A 20570-nucleotide genomic window follows, 5' to 3' on the forward strand; every position below is an offset into this window, starting at 1 on the left:
CGGAGGGAGCAGCACGCGAGGCTGAGGCGCCTGCTCGAGGCCCAAGAGGCACCGCCCATGGAGGGGAACCGGGAGGCTAGAGCGCACCTGTTCCACGGGGATGGTGGGCTGCAGGGTGCGTGTCTACAGCGGCAAGACCTCCAGCCAGGTGGGTATCAAGCCGGAGATGACTGGCTGCGACCTGGGGGAGTTCTCCATTACCTGCAAGCCAGTGAAGCTCGGCTGGGCTGGCATCGGGGCTACCCACTCCTTCCACTTCATCCCTCTGTAAGTGACCTGTTCAGCCAATAAAGGCACAGACTTCTCTTAAAACACAAGTTCTTTCAACTGTAAGGACGGTGTGTGGAGCTTTGCAGTGGGGTGTGTGGGAGAAAGTTCGGGGCCTCCAGGCAAGGCTGAGACTGATCAACTGATGGGTTTCTTTTTTCTAAGACAGGAGCCATTACCAAACCCACGGGCCCATCAAGTGTTCTATTAACACCTGACACTGAGAAAATGCCTTTTTCTTTCATTCCTACTCAGAACTTTATTTTTAGACTGTCAATCCTGTAAGGGTGTCTCAGAATCAGCTGTTGCTAGTCACTATTTTTGAATGAAAAACCACTTCAGTTCCACTTCATATTGAAACATGGTTAACACCAAAAATGTTCCCAACAGCCACCAATTTTACAAACTCCCAAAAATTTAACCTTCCCAATTACCTCCCTAAAAAAGGGTCAGATTAGAATTTGGGTTAAGATTCCCAAGTTTAGTAGAAGAAATACCCGATTCTTTTGCATCTGTCTACAATACCAGTTGTATTAACTTCATATAGTTTGATCTTTTCCCCCTAGTGAATACGATTTCTGAGATAAGTCTAGAGCCTATGTCAGCAAACCTACGGTTAAATGCCACACTGTAAATATTTCAGGCTTTGCGGACCATAGTGCCATTTGCTTTTTTTTTTTTTTACAACCTTCTAAAAATGTAATACTTAGTGCAAGTGCCATATGAATATCGGCTATAGTACGATCTGACTTTCAGGCTGTAGTTTGCCAACTCTGGTCTAAATTGGGTTGAGAGGGGCGCCTGGGTGGCTCAGTCGGTTAAGCATCTGCCTTCTGCTGAGGTCCTGCTCCCAGGGTCCTGGGATCAAGCCCCACATGGGGCTCCCCGCTCAGCGGGGAGCCTGCTTCTCCCTCTGCCTGCTGCTCTGCCTATTTGTGCTCTCTCTCTCTGTTAAATAAATAAACATCTTTAAAAAAAACTAATAAATAAATTGGGTTATGAGTGCTTTTAGACCATGCCTTGTCTTTTGCTTCTCTCACTCCTGGAACAGGCCTCAAGGTACAGCATGCCTTAAATATTCAAATGGTTGATAAAACCAAGCCAGGTATTGTTAGTTCTTGGGTTAGCAAATGGTGAAGGAAAACAATATTGTAAAACTTCACGAGCTTGTATTATTTTCTATCTTGGGATGTAGCTGTCTCAGCTGATTTTCTGAGCACAGCTACTGGTTGGTTATATCACCAAGCTAGGTCCTATTCAAAAGAGCTGGCCCTTGACCTTCAGAGACTTAAAAGGTAGAAATGGTCTTTTGTTTTAATAGGAGGAAAAAATTAGGATTCAGTCCAGTAAGAATGAGTATTAAAGAAAAAAAAACAGACAAGCTAGAATAAAATGTTTTATTATTAAAATAAAAAACTTTGTATAAAAGCATTACAGATCAAAAGCTCTATTTACACTTATTGATTCAATATCCAATTAGGCATCAAACACTGAACAGGCACAGCAAAAGGCTGCACGTGCAAAGAAAACGGACACACAAACACTTAAGATTCCACCTCTACAAAATGATTTGATTAATACAAAAGGAGAGTGGGGTAGGGCACGACACATGAAATCTGCCCAGAAACTAAAAGGGTAGAGATGGCAAGTTAACAAAACTGTTGAAAGTCACCCAATTCTAAAAAGGCACTTCTCATTGTTATAAAAGTGCTTAAAAGCTGAACATGAACCCTGTGCTTAGTTTATAACTTTAAGAAAGCAAACATCGCAAAGACTAGTAGTAGATGAGTATTACTATTAATTTTCCATGCAAAATGATCAGGAATTTGAAACACCTTACATACAAACCAAAATAAACTTGGCAAACTACAATTATGCTGAAGTGTTACAGCATGAATTCAAGTCAGCCTATTCCTGAAACCTCACCATCCTAACTCCCTGGGATGTCTTTTCTACAATGATTTTGAATACAGCACTGCCCTTGGACTGTGAGAGCCAGATGCATTACTTAACCTTGTAGTGGAAGAAAGCAGAAGCAACTGAGTCTCAACCAGGGCAACTTGTAAAATAAGCATAATACATGGAATATTCTCATGAGAGGCATCCAAAGTAATATACTCCACTTTACAACAATTACCCAATTTTTCCACATGGTTTTAAGACTTGTGTGCCTTGATTCTGTTAAAAAACATCAACTAGTATGAACGCTAAATCTAAAATTATACAGCTTTCTCGTAAACAAGTTAGAGGGCTGTTCTCTGGAATTCAATAGATGTAGTAGTTAACATTACTACTGTATTTCTAAGTGCTTGGTTTTATGGGTGGATTCCAGGGCTATTTCAACGCCAATTAAATCAAACATGCTTTCCTAAAATTGCCATTTAAAAGGAATCGGAAACAAAATGGTGGGAGAGAATCACCGGAAATAGAGGGGGGATGGTATGGGGTGGGGGGGGGAGTGAAGAAGAAACTGCAGGAGGGCAAAGTATAGCTAAGCGATAAACCTCTGTGATGGTCAGGGACATGTGTGTCTAGTGAGATTAACTTGATTTGCGTTTCCTATAAAACTGGCTTATCATCAAAATTCTTAACTCGGGTTCCAATCATGTGACAAAACCAAAAACTTTAGGAAGCTTTGCACAGTGGAAGACGGAGAGTGGATCTTCCAAATGCTATGCTTGCATTTCGAATTCCTGTTTCAGACTGAAAGAGAGAAGGAAGGGAACAGGTCAGGATACGGCTTTCAACCTAAGAATGTTCTTTGGAAAGCCTAATTCAGTTTTCAAAATGTTTTCATTGAGTTATAGTATGTGTAGTTAAGTGCATACATCTAAACCTAACAACTGCAATTTTTATGCACTCACACACACGTCCCCACCACCCAGATGAAGACAGAACGCATTTCCAACATTCGAAAAGCCTCCCAATGTGCCCCTTTGCAGTCAAAACCTGCAGTCCTCACCCCCCAGAGACAAACGCTACTTTCACTTCTATTATCTTTTCATTAAGACACAAACATGAATGCAAGATTTGGGTGTGGAAGAGAGAAAAACCAGCCATTTACCTTTTCAAGTAAGCATGCACATTCCCAAAGCCATGGTATTTGGCTAAATACACAAGGACCCCAGTCGCACACCGCCCATCTCGCTGCCGGCAGAAACTACAGTTGCAGATTCTGCGGCAAGGCGGGCAATGCCAATTCTGAAGGAGAATTGTAAAAAGGCACAGTTAAATCAAATCTTAACTTTCCTCCCCTTACTTACCTATTCTTATTTAACCTCTAAGGTAGGTACATCAATTGCATTTACTTTTTTTTTTTTTTAAGTAACAGCAAAAGCTTAATATGATTAATTTCCATTAGTCCTCCTGATGTTTTCTTAGGAAATGCAGCAGAGGGTACACAGCAACTAGCAAGGGTAGAGTCAACTTCCCCTGTATGGTCTGGTCCCAACCAAGCACTCTGGAGGGGGGGGCTCAGACTTGTCTATGAAGTCATCAGCCTCCCCTGAAACATGCACCCCACAACTCTAAGGCTCGATCCTTTCACTGTTACCCTTTCTGGCCCCTTCAACTCATGGCTAACATTTAAGTCCACAGGACCACCCTTCAAGCACCTACTGGATCCAGCAGAGCATCCTTGACCTCTTCACCGTAACGGTTTCGAAGGCAGGGACCACAGAACTGGCCTCGAACACCCCAGCACTCTGGGTTTCTGCAGTTTGTTTTGGTATCAATAGTTTTCTGGCGGCATTGATGGCAAGTAGATCCCTACAAAGAGGCAAATAAGATGGAAAAAAAGAACAAAACACTGCTTTTTGTATAGAAAAATGGCATAAAGAACGTCCTTCTTTGTAGATGGTGTCTGACAATTTGTCTTTCAATCCTATGTTAAATCTACATACACATGTATATGCCAAGGGCATGAAAAACAAATCAAGCATGGTGACTTCATCAACTGGCAGATGCAATAGTTAATATTATCAAAACTAGTTTTCTGCAAGAAAACAGCTTATGCAAAAAAAAATACCCCAATCTTTATTTTTAGCACACTATACCCCAGCACCTGTGTATGTAGACGTACACACAGTAAACATGTTGAATCAATTTCTAAATTAAAAGAAAAATCAAATGCTACCAAAGGCTTACTAGGCAAATACCATTACTGCAGACTCACTAAGAGATGTATATCCCAAGGACGCTAAAAAACTTTCCTTGTATCAAAAAAACACACAGGCACATATCAAATATGCTAAGACCTTTAACAGTAGCAAAACTCTAAGGATAGAAGCTATCCTTTCTCTCACAGATGTTCATGTTCACAGATACGACTTAGAGAGTTTCGTACCAATGAGCGGTTATAGATCTTCTCTCGAGAGTTGTTGCAGATGTTCTCCAGCTCTTCCTCTGTAATTTCTTCCACAGGGCGAATTATATGTGGAAGGGTCATGGATCCGGCACGACGACTTCTGGGCATGTCATCTTCCTGCATGACAAAATTCATGGAATGGTGTTCTACTGGCTCTCCCCAGCTCTGAATCCCAGATACATGATTTGTAATTTCTTCATGAAGAATTCAACATAGAAATCTTTCTTATAGCTTATGGAGAAGGGGCAAGTTAAGTTTACTAAAGATAATGGGACAACATCATGGAAATGATTCCTACATTAAGAAGCTGAAGAAAGCTTTGGCCACTTAAAAATAAAATCTTGAAATAAAAGGTGGGGGCGGCACTCTGGCTGGCTCAGTCGGTAGAGCATGCAACTCTTGATGTTGGTGTTACAAGTTTGAGCCCCATGTGGGATGTAGAGATTACTTAAAAATAAAATCTTAAAAAAAAAAAAAAAAGGCAAGCAAGCAAGCTTTGACCTTCTCACCTGCTAACAAAACACATCAAATAAGTTTATACGACATTAACAATTCTGAATGATTTGAGAACGTTTACTATGGGTCATCTGGTGTTGAGGCCACATGGGTCCCTGTGCTGTGTATTGGATACTGGGCCTACAGAAGATAACAAACAGAAGAGCAAGCACAAGTGCAGAGAGCTCACATTCATGTAGTTGTCCATGGTCTTCCTCTTTCTCACCAGCATGTACTTATCCTCCATCTCTTCCTCCTCCTCCTCTGTGGGTAGAGCACTAAGGGACCCAAGGATCCGGGACCTTGACCTGGTAAGAGGACGAGCTCTTCGTTCAGGGTTTCTCCTGGAAGCTACACCTGGGAATGTACGCCTTCGGGGGGTCTTTGACTGCTAAACAAAACACACATGATGAAACCCATTTATTCCAGAATGAAGAGAAGTGGCACCTTCTCCTTAAGTACGTTTTTGTTTAAGTAAAAGGGGAGCTCCATTTCCTAATCCTTTGTCCTTTCCATAATGCATGGAAAGTGAGCCCCAAAATGATACAGCTGTTTTAATTCTGCTCTTCTAACACCAAGCCATTTCTCTCAGACTGAGAGATGATCCTTTTATTCTTCCACTTAAGAACAGATCTTGTTTTCCAAAAAAACCCTTTCTACAATATCTCTTGAGCCCTGAAACATACTCAGTATTTCTACATGGCACAAGAGAGAAATATATGTATGGTTTTCCTTCTTCTGTTTCTTGCTTGCCTCTTCCCCTTCTCCTCAGGGAGCAGACACATCAAATTCCCCTTAGTTGCACCAGCTTAGTTCCTCAGAAGATAATCACATATATTAGGCCATGACTTGGTTAAGAAATTGTTTTTTCCTTTTTTTCCTCCCATTCTCAGTTATTAAAAACCTCTATTATTAGGAAATGCAGCAGAGGAAGGAAGGAATATCCTAATGCTAGGGATACAGAAAAAAAAAAAAATTCAATCTTTACTCCCTACCCTTGAGAGGCTTAATTTAGTTGGGAAGGAGAGAAATAGCCAATCAAAAGGGGTTTAAGCGCTGCAGAAGCATGGTTTGGAGAGGCCAGATCTGTCCTAGCATGCACAGAAGAGGTCCCAGAGATCTGTTAGAAGGTTTACTTCTTTGTCTGTAGGACTACACAAAATAAGGAAATTGGATTTTAAAATAACAAATTTAGGGGCACCTGGGTTATTCAATCAGTTAAGCGTCTGCCTTCGGCTCTGGTCCTGAACCCGGGGTCCTGGGACAGAGCCCGGCTTGGGCTCCCTGCTCAGTGAGAGTCTGCTTCTCCCCCTCCCTCTGCCCCTCCCCCTCCCTCTGCCCCTCCCCCCCGCCCATTCTCTAATAAATAAAATCTTAAAAATAAATCTATCTTAGACCTGTCCAAAATACAATATAAACAAGGATTTGCACTTACTGTACTGGGGCCTGGTAGGGAACGCCTTCCAGGGAATGAGCCAGGGAAGCTTTCTAGTTCTGACATTAGTTTTGCAAGCTAAAAAGGGAGGATATTCAACAGAAATTATTAGTTTAGAATAACTGCTGAAAAAAAGCAACTTCTGGAAATTAGTAGCACATCTCGAGTTTCTGATTTCACTTATACATTTACCAAGACTTTAATAGATTAAAAAAGAGAAGTTAACTTAGGAAAAGCAGCACATTTTAAAGCACACATTGTGAATACTTAAGTTACATTGAAAATAATTCTTAGGACACAGGTATAAGCAATGAGCAGCTTACAGAAAGGATGGGAAGGGTTATTAGTGTTATCACAAAGTCAGATACCTACCATTGCTTTGTTTTGCTTTATATTTAAAGCTCTTTTCTCCAAAAAATTCATTCCATTTTCATCTTCTGAATCAGAACTGGAATCGGTTACAGTATTCTCAGGGGGCTGGGGGGGCACTGCTCTTTTGTTGGCGGCTCCCCTGGTTTTTTGGGTTGGAAACTTCATGGCCACCCGGAGGGGTCCGGACCGTCGGCACTGGCTGCGGGTCCTGTAGCCAGTGTGGTCTGACTGCAGTCTCTAGTTAACCAGGAACAATGGAGTCGTTAATGACTTGTTGATTGTCTGACAGGCTGCACCAATATGACTACAAAATCCCTTCTGAACAAAAGACACTGACATCAAATAAATTTTAATTGAACACCTTAATTGTCAATTTTAATTGACAGCTCTGGGCAATAAAATCAGGAATTACAAATAAATACAATAATCAGGGTAACTGAACTCCTGTAGCCTGAGACACGTCTTTATAAACCATCTGCATAGCCCTTAGGCCAGTGGTTCTGAATCTTTTTTTTAATGTGAAAATCCCAGCTCCCTTTTTAATTCAAAAATAGATCTTTTGTTTTTTAAACGAATTCCTATAAAAACAAATATGTGTTCTCCCACAAACATGGTTTCAATGTTTGGCATTAAACTATATTACAGGTGCCTGAGTGCTCTAATCTACTTTTTAAAAATTTTGCAGCAAACAGGTATAACATGAAATTCACCATTTTAACCCTTTTTAAGTGTACAGTTCAGTGGCATTAAAGACATTCACACTGTTGTACAGCCATCACCACCATCTGTCTCCAGAACGTTTTCATCTTCCCAAACTGAAACTCTGCACCCATTCAACACTAACTCCCCACTACCCCCTAGCCTCTGGAAACCACCATTCTACTTTCTGTCTCTATGAATTTGACTATTTGAGGTACCTCTCTAACCTACTTACTGTAAACTTAAAATTAAAAAAAATTTTTGAGATTTCAAAATTAAAGTGGGGTTCCATCATTAAAAATATATTAAAATTAGCCATCAGGGAAAAGCAAATCAGAATCACAAGATACTGTTTCATTACCCACTAGTGGAGCTGAATCAATAGCAAGTATGGCAAGGATGTAGAGAACCTCAAACCACATACACTTTTGGTAGGAACATGCAAGAGTGCAGCCGAAGACAGCCTGTCAGTTCATCAAAAGGCCAGAGTTACTATAGGACTTGTTCGTATATATACTCTGATAGTATTATGTCCACACAAAAACTTGTATGTGAATGTTCACGGTAGTGCTATTCACAATAGTCAAAAGGTGCAAACAACTGCCAAATCCATCAACTGATGAAGAGGATAAGTAAAATGTACATTCACACAATATTATTCGGCAATAAAAAGATATTAAGTACTAGCACATGCCACAACATTGAAGAAACATGAAAACCTTCCATGAAGTGAAAGAAGCCATTCACGAAAGACCTCATAGCGTACGGTTTCATTCGTACGAAGTGTCCAGAGTAGAAAATCTATAATGGTGGCAGACAAATTGGTGGTTGCCCATTGACGATTGGGGGTACTGGGAAAGGATGAGAAGTGACTGCTAATGGGGACAAGGTTTTTTGGGGGAGCTGATGAAAATATTCTAAATTGATTGTAGTGATGGCTGAAAAAAAAAATTGAGAAAAGAAAATATATCACCCATAAAGTCCCAGAAATGGAACAGCCACTTTTTAACATCCAAACACTTCTTAAATCTGCACAGCTTCTAGGATTCTTCGTGTACTTTTAGTGTGCCCGATACGAGAAAATGACAAACTTTTACGGGTTCTTAAGACTTTTAATCGATTGGCATCTTATTAATTGAAACAAACACCATCTACAAAGAGTGTAAACACTGCCCCGAAATGACTCAGGCTAGACAATGTTTAGGTCACATGCAGACTTAAGAGACTAGCCCCTGCAAGAACTCCAATCTGCATTGATTTGGACCATCACTTCTTAGAGGCAATGTTACATTACCACCAAGTTACACCGTGATAAACACTCCTTGGCCAGATGTTCTCACTTATGTCAGCATCATTGTGGTCGCCGGGAGTGGCTCCCCATCAGACCCCAATGAGCTGAAGAGCATGCACCTGACTGTAAATCAACACACTGCTTCCTTTGTTGAGACAGTCCTGCTAACCAGAGTCTGCAGAACTAAACAATATGCTCAGGGAGAGTGGGACCGAGGTGCAGCAGCAGCAGTGGCCTGAGCAGAATGACAGAGGTTAAAGGTAAAGCAGCGTGCACAAGAAAAGCCAGCCAAGGAGCACAAGTGAAAGCAGGAAGGGCCCTAATTGTCATTATGTGCACTCAAACTCCTGCACATGAATTATCACAGGTTTTCCAAATGAGGTCTAGATCCACCACCAGAACCCACATTTACCAAAGGCCTGCTCCAGGCCAGGGCCAGTACTGGGCTGGGCACTTGAACTTAAATACGAATATAGCTAATCTTGAGGACATGTGGGCTTCTGATCATCAGGCTAGATTTTTGTGGCAACAGAAATCTGGAGGTTGGCCAATTTTATCTTACCAGTTTCCAAGACTTTCAGAGCCTACAAAATGTTCAAGCTTTACAAGTAGGACTATATTAGTAAAAACTGTTGTAAGACAAGAAAATAACTTAAAATTTTAAAAAAGGTCAACAAAATCTTCTGGCATGACTAAAATGAAAATTACGAGGAAAAAAACTTTAAATTATGAGAAAAAAACTTCAAACAAGTATGTCATGCCTGTAAATGTACGGTACTTCTTGACATGGGTTCTCAAACTCACCATTCCATCTTGTATCTCACTCTCTGAGAAACCGCAAAATGATTCATCGTCAGAGTCGGCATGAAAAATACTGGCCAGTTCTTTAGTGACATCTGGCCTTGATTTCTGTAAAAATCCACAATGGTCTAACACATCTTGCACCTCACTTTCTGAAAAGCCGCAGAAAGATTCATTATCAGAGTCCTCATAAAAAACATTTGCCAGTTCTTCACTGATATCTGACCTGAATTTAGGTTTCTGTAAAATAAATAAATAAATGTGGTTGTGCATTTTTTTCCTTTTTCAAGAACCAATTTTCCATAAACGTGCAGAGAGCAAATCACATTTACAAGTGCACTACAAGAGAACAGCTTTTGTTACAAAGAAAAATGGTTCAGAGGTTTACAAATGATTTCTGAGTTGTTATGGCAAATCATCAGGCATGTTAGGTTAGGCGACATTTCAAAAAGACAGAATAAGTAGCTAATCTACCTCCAACAATTACTACCTAGAACCACAGCAAAAAGTGAAATGAAATTACAATGCATACTGTATTTTCTAGCGGCTGTATAGAAATGCAGGCAAAAAGCAAGCAGCTTTAATCACGCACAAAGCATTTGGGGCACTGTGGGCACTGCAGACTCAATTCTGTTTATTCTCAGGCAGCACTTACCGTGTTTGCAAAATTATCAGAAGCAAAGCTGTCACAACTGTCATCAGAGGATGACGACGTTTCCATGGAAATCAACTTCACATATCTAAATTTCTTTACGTTCTTCTTTACTCCGTGATCCTTTTGCTGTAAATGAAAATGGCAATACTATTAAGTGGGTCGCTTACACCAACTGAAGACATCATTTTGAGTTTAGTAGTTCAAACAGCACAGAGTAGATACATCCATTTCTTATACCCTACATAGTAAAAGGAGGATTTGCGAATGCTACAACAATATTTTCAAAACCTGGTAAAATCTTAAAAGGGGATCCCTTTGAAGGAATATTGTTAAGGACATTTATCGGTTCAATCAAACATCTACAGAACTACCTCACTGAACACCTCTTTCCCCCAAGCTGAGCGTGTGATACGGAGTTCCCAAGGGGTTTAATGCTGACCTCCTAAAACCTGCCTGTTAAAAACATTAGATTGCACTTCCAGAAGGAAATTTCAGAAGTACAAAATGGTTGAGTGATTTCTCTCCCTCAGCCAAAATCAAGCTAATGAGGTCTTTTTATATAAGCTTTGGCCTATGTACTGTGATGCTAATTTCCCAAACTACAAGAACTGGGCAGCACCTCTACTTCAAGATGGCAAGCTTTCAAGCTGGCCCTGCTCTAACCAAGAGGGGTACAGTGATTTCAGCACAAGCCCTTACAAATCAAGTACATCAACCGAGTGAACAAACATACAAGGAGGCAAGTTAAAGGTCAAACAGCACTCCAAACCCAGGTAGAATGCACGATTCCATCTCAGCATTCTATCAGCCCGGCCTGACATTCAGCTTTTTCCGAAGTCCCCTTCCTATACAATTCTTAAGTTTTTAGAAGTCCTTCTGTAAGTCACAAATTACTTGTAGGTTACTTGTTCATAAACACCGAACAGCCTGGCTTTGCTCATCAGAAAATGCAATTAGCATCTCATCTATCTAAAGACAGAGACAGCAGTTTCTGGCATTTCTTAACATTTAATGAGACTTAAGTGTTTTTAGTTCCTATGTTTTTAATTTTCTTAAATATGGCCACACAATAGAAATGACTCCTCCCACTGAAAACTTTAAAAGGCAAGCTCTGCTATGGGTCCCACAAAATAAAGCCAAGATGTGAGGTGTCAGGTGGAAAGAACATTCTTGACCTTCCTTGTACATCTAACATTAGGCACTTCATTTCAATCTCTTGCAAATAAAACTATGTCTTCTGTCCTTTTAGAAAGGCAGAAAAATGTGATAATAGGTAGTGCTACTACCTATTAGAAGGGCTCTCAAACACCCCATTTTCCAAGTGAGGAAATTCAAGGCTCGTGAAATAGAGTGCCCAAGAGGACACAGCTGGAAGGAGAACCCAATTCTGTAATCTCCTACGACAGCAGTGCTCCCTGCACTACTGCAGCAATTTACTCATCAATCTACCTGCAAGCAGTCAGAGGCCCAGGACAGCCTCAAGGGAAGCAGTCTACTGGAAGCTGACAGTACGCTGGGCTTTAACACGTCAGCACATGCCAAGAGTTAGTTAGCAGGCAAATGCATGTTTGGAGGAAAAGACGTAGAAAAAGTCAAATAGTCATGGTTGAGATGAACTTTTCTGGCAGGCAGGTAAAAACTAATACGACTTAGTAGGTGTTTTTTTCGTGCCAGGCCCTAAGCATGTTTTCACATTACGTTTTTGCAACAAAGGTGCTACCATTATTCCCACCTAACAAATGGGGAAGCCGAGGCGTGAAGGGTTAAGTGGATTATTCGTCACAGGATGGCCCAAATTTGAACCCAGGCACGTCAGATTCCAAGTCCTGTTACACATGGCTTTCTCCAACCTTAAAGCTAATGCCGGGTTACACCCAAGAGTAGTGTGTGAAACCACGCCCCCAACACGCCCTCTCCCACACCCCACCCCCACTAGAACCACAGCTTCCCCACGTGTGTCACTCTTTATTTATTTTAAGCATGTCACACTCTTCCTTTCCACCCAACCCCCATCTTCTAACATCTCCTGGGGCAGACCCTACGTTCCGGTTTCCGTTAGAGCAAAAAGTAACGTTCCGTTCAGGGAAACGTCCTGCAGCTGCGAGTAAGGTTGGTGGGTGGAGGAGTGGGAAACGAGCAAATGGTCGTTGAACAGCACCTTCAGGTGCTCTTAATCGCCGATGCCTCCCCCCATGTGCGCACCCAAGTCCTAAGGAGACCATTTTGCAAGACCTTTAAACTTCAAACCCACAGGTACTCAGCGGTTAGAAAGCGGAGATGCTGGTGTGGCAAGCGCAAAATCCGGCAGGGAGCGGGTCCAAAGGGCCCCCCGGTGCGCGCAGGTCTTGCCGCAGCGAGCCACCCACCCGCCCGCAGCGGCACCTCGGAAAGGCCTGCACCGCTGTAGGGCAAACACCCCAGGGTGCAGGGAGGGAGGCGCTCCCCTCCACCCGGGCTCTGGCCGGCAAACACAATGGGGGACCCGCTAGGTCTGGCCGCTGTCCGGCCCCGAGCGCACGTGCACTTCAGGCGCACGTGGCTTCGGGCTCCCCAGCGCTGCCAACCAACCTGAAAACTGCTCAAATCTCCGACCGCCAGCGCGCCGGGTGCGCACGCCCAGCGGGGTCGGCCCCCGGCTCGGAATTACGCGAAATGCATAAAATCTGGGGCTTGCCTAAATGGGCGCCGCCCAGGACGGCCACCAGTTGATAAGCAGCACTCGGACCGCAGAGGTAGAGGGAGTCGGTCCGCGCCCAGCACCCACCGCACCCGCCCCTCGGGTTCATCAGCCTAGCGCTCACCGGCACGCGGCGAGCGTCCATGCTGGCGGCGGGCGCCCAGGCCGGCGCTCTGAGCCTGGAGAGCGAAGCACCGCGCGCCGCGGTCCCACAGAGCTGAAGGAGCTGGAGCTGCAGCGGGCGGGGCGCTCAGACCCGGGCCTCGAGGGGCGGGGCTCCGGCCGGCTTTCCCGCGTTGGGGCGCAGGTCCTGCAAGCTATGGTAACCGCCTACCCAGGCGCGAGATCCTTTCGGCACTGAGGAAAAAAGCGGCCCCAAAAATATTATGACCCCAAGGCACAGCCTTGGAATGCCGTAAAGTCCGCCGTGGAAAAGCGGCGCTTTTAGGGCTCTAGACAACTCTCTTTAGGTTGCTGCACGGTCCTGAGCGAATGGCGCGAAAGAGGTTCGTATTGCCCCGGGGTTAGCAGGCTGATTTGCATGAATCCCCGGGCTGGGAGAGGAAAAGTCGAGGTGCGGAGTAATGGAGAGCAGAGCGAGAGTCTTGCGGGTTTTGGCTCTTACCACTTGCATTGCGGCGTGCGGTTTACGTTATTAAGCGTAAAAATCAAAGAATTAAGCATGAATTCCCCCTTTATTAGTCCAGTCACTGTCTCTGAGTGTGGCACCTCTTTATCTGGCAACCACATCATTATCTGCAGCAATAAAAGGAGTAAAATCTTGATTTTTTTTTTTTTCTTTCCAGAAAGCACGGGAAGCCGTTGTTTTGCATAAGACTTGTGGTTTTTTAATGGACAAAAAGGCGCTGCCATTAGTTAAGACTTATCTGCGGGATCATACAGGCTTTAAAATTTATCTGTTGAGGATAGAAGCTGAAGACTATTAATGTGGTTTGACTATCTTTTCTTTCGTCAGAATTTATAATTACCGAAATTGGAATGACCGTGAGGTATTTTTCAATTGCCCTTTTAATCAAATCTGACATTCCGACGCAATAAAGTGTGAGGCTTTAAAATTTTTTTGTAGAGAGCAGGAAAAAAGCTTTTAGAAAAAGTAAGATGATTTGGGTTGCTTTAAAAGACACTAATTATAATCTTACGCTTAAGACAAGTGCTTGAAATGAAACCATTCGAATTTTCTCCTTTAAAAACTTTTCTCTCGGGAATAATTCCTTTACAGTAAGAGAGCATGCGTGAACACACCGCGTTCCCCTCTGGATGTATTGAATACAAAAACTTGTGCGCAAGTAATACCAGAGAACAATGGATTGGAAGAATTGGGAGGGTCTTGGTCAGAGTCTTCGAGCCTTTCTAAAACACGCCTGCCCATGGTCACTCTGTCACAGTGTAAGGGACAAAGAACTCACGGTCTCGAAGGTAGGCGCCAAGAGAGGCGGTTGGTTTGGCGAAATTCTTGGCAGTGGTGGTGATGGGGGGGGCGGGTGAGTGACTCAATAAGTATTGAGTAAATAACTATATAAATGGTGAAAGAACTAAAATTGTCGTTGGTGCTGTGTCCTTGGGAATACAGTTTTTTGCCACTGAAATATGTGAGAATTTGGAATTGTGAAATGCGTAAAGTAAGGGAAGATTAAGTCCTTTGAGAAGTTCTGATAGGAAAATTCTTAATTCTCTTGGGGCACTAGAAAATCGTTTACATATTAAGATTAAGATGTCTGGTCTATCAGTCTTTTTAGTAAACCGAAAGATGCAAATTAAAACAGATACAGTTTCACTCAGAGGCAAAAATTTAAAAAAACCTGATAAGACCAGGTGCTGGTAAGGACATGAGGAAATTCCTGCAATGTTAGAAGTGTAGTTTTTTTTTTTTTTTTTTTTACTTCACAGGACAGTTCAGGGATATTTAGTAAAACCCAGCAAAACCATTTCCAGGTATATTACCCCCCCAAAAAGTTTTTCACACTGCTGGTTAGAACCCATTGGTGAATTGTGACATCAACTTTGTGGGTTACAGCTAGCACACTTTCTTCTTTCTTTTTGAAATTGGGTAAAAAATAGTAGTAAGTGTGAGTATTGTTTTCTCGAACTGTGTCACTTGTGTGTGTGTGTTTTGTATAAATGCGTATTTCATATTGCGCTTTGCCATGGACAGAATTTTCAAAATAGCATCCTGGAGAATGTGCATGATGAGTCTTGTACTGATGTTCTCTCATTCATTCAGGTTAAGTATAGACAATGCCTATTACAGCAGGCACTATTCTGAGAACTGGAGACTCAAAGGCCAGGGAGTGTACATCCTAGCAGAAGAGTAGAAGTAAACAAGATAATTTCAGGTGTGATAACTTCTGAAAAGAAGAAAAAATAGGAAATGAAAGAGGTATTAATTCAAATAAGAAAAACAGGAAAGGCTTCTCTGAGGTGTTACCTGAGCAGGAGCCTGAGTAAAGCAAGGGAAGAAGTCATAGGAGATAAGGGAAGTGCTGGTTTTAAGCAGAATGAACAGCTGGTTCAAAGGCTCTATAAGGCAGCTAACAGAAGAAGCCGAGTATGCTGTGACTATAGAGCTAGGGTAAGAAAGGGAGAGGGCCCAGATCGTGTGGGGTCTTCCTGACCATGGGAAGAGCTTTGGATTTTATCCTAGGTATGATGGGAAGGATTTTGATGGAGAGACCCAATCTGACCCCATGGACTGTATGAACTGTAGGTTGAAGGGGAGCAGGATTGAAAGCTCAAGGCACTTAGGAGCCCCTGGAGGAGAAAATGATGGCTTGGACTAGGGTAGTTTTAGGGTGGGGAGAACTGCTCAGATATATTATTTTGAAGATCGAGCTAATGGGACTGGAGGGATGGATGGTTCATTCATATTAGCATTGTGTATCATAGTAAAATATGGCAAATTAAGTGCCCCTCAGAAGGGAAATGGATGCACAGACGGTGGTATATTCATAGAATGGAATTTGAACAGTAATTCAAATGAATGGTATGGCTTACTTGCACCAATGTAGATAAATCTTAATATTGAATGAAAAAGCAAATTGCAAACATTTCTGCAAACTGTACCCCTTAGGCAAGTTTTAGAAACATAAAACAAGACCAAACAAAAGAAACCTAAAATCTACTTAAGTTGTGAAAGTATAAAAAAACCTACATGAACAAAACAGGATACAGTAAACTCTGAGGAGGGAAAGATGGAAAGAGAGGTGAGGCCTTCCACTCTATCATTAATGCTTTTTTGTTGTTGTTACTTTCTTTAAAAATAGTGTGAAGCAAATATGGCAAAGTGTTAAATGTGAATGGTGGGCACACGAATGTCTTTTATATTTTTACTTTCCATGGGGTTTTCTTTTTTCTTTTGGATCCAAAACATTTTATAATAAAATTTTTAAGTCTGAAACACTTGACCCATCTGTCGATCAAGATCTAGGTTTGTAGTGTTAACTATGCAGTCCCTTTACAGGGTCCTATAAATGGGAATGTAAGTTCATCTTGCAATTTTAGGTACCTTATAAAGGTCTTCAGTCACTGTGTTAATTGTATCCTGGTAAATACGTTCATTTTAAATGAAAGCCACAAAAAGCATAAGAATGGAAATTCAGTGTGCTCAGCAACAGGTAACAGGGAATGACATTTCATAGGCACATACCTGCTATCTACAGACAGTATCTGGTATGAGAGCTGTAAATACAAGTACTCAGAAAATACTTATTACCAACTAAAATGATTGTAGATGGAATTTTAAACCTAAAACTTTCTAAAATACTGTCTCCTATTGAAGAGCTTTAAGGTATGTGTTGTCCTGTAGCTTTTATTCACCTTGCACAAAGAATTCCATTTCCTATTATTGGGTTTGAAACTTGACAACTCAGCACTTAAATAATGAGGTAAGGTGAAGTCAAACTTGAACTCAACATAATTGATTTTAAGACAAAGAATGCAAGAATTAAGATCATTTTTAGAGGCGTGGGTGTACTTGTTCTCTGTCCCATACACCCTTCCTTCTCTCAGGAAATGTAACGTGAACCCAAGTGGCTCAGTAAATGAGAGACCTTCAATAGACCATGCACACCCAGAGACAAAGGGCTGGTGAGGGGTTTCACTGTGTTTGTGGATACAGACAGGTTGCAGTCTGTCAGGTCACAAATCTCTATTCTAAATAACCCCCTAATTATAGATTTACCTCCCCCGTGTCTGCTTTCAGGATGTACAAAGGCAAGAAACCTAAAAGGCCTAAAGTTACCCTTCCGTTGCCAGAAGCCACTCTGTGGGAGGGCCCAGCCCATTACCACCCTGGTTGAGTTTAGTCCACAAATCCTACCTCTCCAAACTCTACTTGTATGTTTGCTTTTGATTATATGTCTGCACTGTTGAGCAGGTCAGTTTGCAGACATCGGATACCTGGTTAGAGAAAGGAATATGGAAACATGAATGCAAATCTGGTTGTTTTTAGCAAGAGGAAATACTTGTTTTTTCATGGATAAGCATTGTTCATTATGAAATATTTGATGGTATAAAGTGTTAAAGCATCATTGAACACTAGATGAGATAAAGTCATGTTTTAATTACTGAATCAGTTCAAACATTATGGAAGCTGAACTATAAATATAACCTAACCGTCTACATTTTACCAACCGCAACTCCCCTCTAACTTGTTCTCCTTCTATAACTTTTTAAATTTGCCCTTGATAAAGTGTTTTTACAGGGGTACAAATATTTCTTGGAGTTAAGGATTTCATTTCCCTTGGATATAGACCCAGAAGTGGAATTACTGGATCATATATTTCTATTTTTAGTTTTTTGTGGAATCTCCATACTGTTTTTCCATAATGGCTACACCAATTTGTATTTCCACCACAGTGTGCAAGGGTTTCCTTTGTTTTCCCCATGTCCTCGCCAACACTTGTTATCTCTTATCTTTTTGATATAATAACTTCAGAAAACACAATGAGGGGAGGAAAGAAGTCCAGAAAGATGTAGCAGAAAGTTGGCAGAGATTTCTTCTGGGATAGGGGAGCTAATGGTGATTTTTCTTCTCTCTTCTCCTCTTTTGTTCTTTCCAAATTATCTGGAATGAGCTCAAATGACTTTCAAAACCACAGGAAAAACAACAGAAAAAAACAAGAGTGGCTCCCTATCCTTAAAATAACAGAAACAAACCATGCCAAGGAAGAGAGGCTGAGGCACTTAGGGTGATTTGGAGGGGATGAAAGATGGGGGTGGGGGGAGTGGTGTGTGAAGGGAAAATGGAGTCAAGGAAAGGGAGGGTCTGTTGATGGGGCAGCCAGCTATGAAGTGCTTCTCAGTTATCCTGGGGGCTCTGACCAGCACCTGCTTGGCCTTCTGGGACATGGTAGCAAAGTCCTGCTGAGCAGCTTGGGGCCCATAGGCACCTAGCAAGATTTTTGGTTTTACTCAAGAACTTCTTGTTTTTAATTTGATCATTTCCCCTTCTGGAAACAACTAGGATGCAAAAAAAAAAAAAAAAAAATTCTGTGGTTTAGTTGTGAGCAGTCTCTGTTCATTGCATAGACAACTTCTTCTAAACTATTATGGTTGTGAATTTTCCAGATCATAGAATTCTTCAGATTTCTTTTTAAGCAACTCTTTGGAAAGAGAATCGTTGCAGAGAGAGGAAGTTTATTAGCTGAAAGGAAACTTAGGGATTGTCTATAGAATGGTTAATTTCTGGAGTGAACCAAATTCAAGATGGTGAGGGACCTAGGGAGAAGTCTAATCTGCACATTGACATATAGAATTCAAAACCAGTCTACCAGCAGTCCTTAAAACCTTAAACATAAATACCATATGATCCATCAATTCCACTGGTCAACTGGCAGAATTTCCGCTTTTTCTCTTTATCTCTTTTGGAGTCCCCAGAGGTAACCTTGTGAATGGTATGGCTCATCTTAGTCGTTTTTCAAAGCAGCTTTCTTCAGGCTTCAAATGTAAAGCATACAAACTGCTATGGACTAATACTTTCTCTACCACTCACTCCGGAATTTCATATATCCCAACCCACAGAATTCACTAAGGAACACTGACAGAAAGCTGAACGCTTATTTTTTATTTTATTTTTAAAAGATTTTATTTAACAGTCTCACTTAACAGAGAGACACAGTGAGAGAGGGAACACAAGCAGGGGGAGTGGGAGAGGGAAAAGCAGGCTTCCTAGGACCCTGGGATCATGACCTGAGCCGAAGGCAGACGCTTAACGACTGAGCCACCCAGGCACCCCTGAACTCTTATTATTCTACTTTGCTTTTCCTTAGGCTTATCAGAAAAACAGCTGGTACCACACCCAGGACACCTGTAGGGGGCTGAATTGTGGCCCCTCAAAATACATATCTTTGTTCTAATACCCAAATTCTGTAAATGTTCATTTAGGAAAAGGGTCTTTGCAGATATAGTTAAGGGCCTTGAAAGGAGACCATCCTGGATTATCCACGTAGGCCCTAAACCCAATAACAAGTGTCTTTATAAGAGAAGAGAAGTCACAGAGTAGGTCATTTGAAGATGGAGACAGAGATTGGAGTGAGCAATCACAAGCCAAGGTACAAGGACAGCCCCCAGAAGCTAGAAGAGGCAAGTAATGGAATCTCTCCTTGAACTTCTAGAGGAAGCACAGTCATGCCCACAGCTTGATTTCAGACTTCTGGTCTCTGGAACTGAGAGAGAATACATTTCTGTTTTAAGCCACAAACTTTGTGGTAATGTTTATGGCAACCACGGGAAATTAATACAACCACATTGGCTTCCAGTCTCTAAAGAAGAGGAGTCCAAACAGAACCAGCTTGACCAGGCTTTCATGATAGAGATGGGATTGCCATTACAACTCTGGTGACAAACTAGGTTAGATCTTTCAAACTCTTACTCTGAAAGACAACTAGAATAACTAGGCTTTCCCAATTACCAGCTCGTGTTCGTGACTTATGGAGCCAGTGCTAGGGACTGAATGTATGCCCACCCTCCATTCTACCCACCCCATTCATATGTGGACATCTACTCTAATGAGCTGATATTTGGAGGTGGGGCCTTTGGAGGTAATCAGGTCATGAGGGTGGAGCCCTCATGAGTGGGATTAGTGCCCTTATAGAAAGAGACATGAGAAAAATTTGCTTCCTCTCTCCCTGCTCTCCACTTTGTGAGGATCCAAGGAAGACCACCATCTGCAAACCAGGAAGAGGGCCCTCACCAGATACTGGATCTGCTGGCACATTGATTATGCACCTCCCAACCTCCAGAACTGTGAGAAATGAACGTCTGTTGTTTAAGCCGTGCATCCTGTGGTATATTTGTTAGACTAGCATTAACAGCCAGTTTTTACAGTTTCTAATTTTTCCGAGTTTTAGATAATTGTCCTTAACACGGTCCTGATCAACCCAGCTTTCCTACTGTCCGTTATGTTCTCATGACACTGACTTTACAGCAAGCTTTTGTCTGCCTTGGATACAGAGCATCATTTTGCCTTCAATCTTACTATTGGCCAGCATTATC

General features: G+C 42.0%; 1 protein-coding gene across 3 annotated transcripts; it reads right to left on the reverse strand.

Annotated features, from left to right (window-relative positions):
• Positions 1–1650: 1650 nt before the first annotated feature.
• Positions 1651–13303, reverse strand: CDCA7 (cell division cycle associated 7). 3 transcript variants are annotated; one of them, XM_028125478.1, is made up of 10 exons: positions 13183–13303; positions 10382–10507; positions 9730–9966; positions 6936–7172; positions 6564–6641; positions 5319–5516; positions 4613–4750; positions 3886–4035; positions 3332–3468; positions 1651–2970 (listed from the first exon to the last, which is right to left on the reverse strand). In XM_028125478.1, exons 1-10 carry the CDS (start codon positions 13201–13203, stop codon positions 2940–2942), a joined length of 1353 nt encoding a protein of 450 aa, XP_027981279.1. In that variant the 5' UTR covers positions 13204–13303; the 3' UTR covers positions 1651–2939. The 3 variants fall into 3 exon arrangements, with proteins under 3 accessions (XP_027981279.1, XP_027981272.1, XP_027981289.1); XM_028125471.1 differs by having other exon boundaries at positions 5319–5519; XM_028125488.1 differs by lacking the exon at positions 9730–9966 and having other exon boundaries at positions 5319–5519.
• Positions 13304–20570: the final 7267 nt, after the last annotated feature.

The sequence above is a fragment of the Eumetopias jubatus genome, unplaced genomic scaffold (assembly GCF_037043125.1).
Source record: "Eumetopias jubatus isolate StellerSeaLion01/CBP00866 unplaced genomic scaffold, mEumJub1_p1.0 scaffold_3, whole genome shotgun sequence".
Taxonomy (NCBI): Eukaryota; Metazoa; Chordata; class Mammalia; order Carnivora; family Otariidae; genus Eumetopias; species Eumetopias jubatus.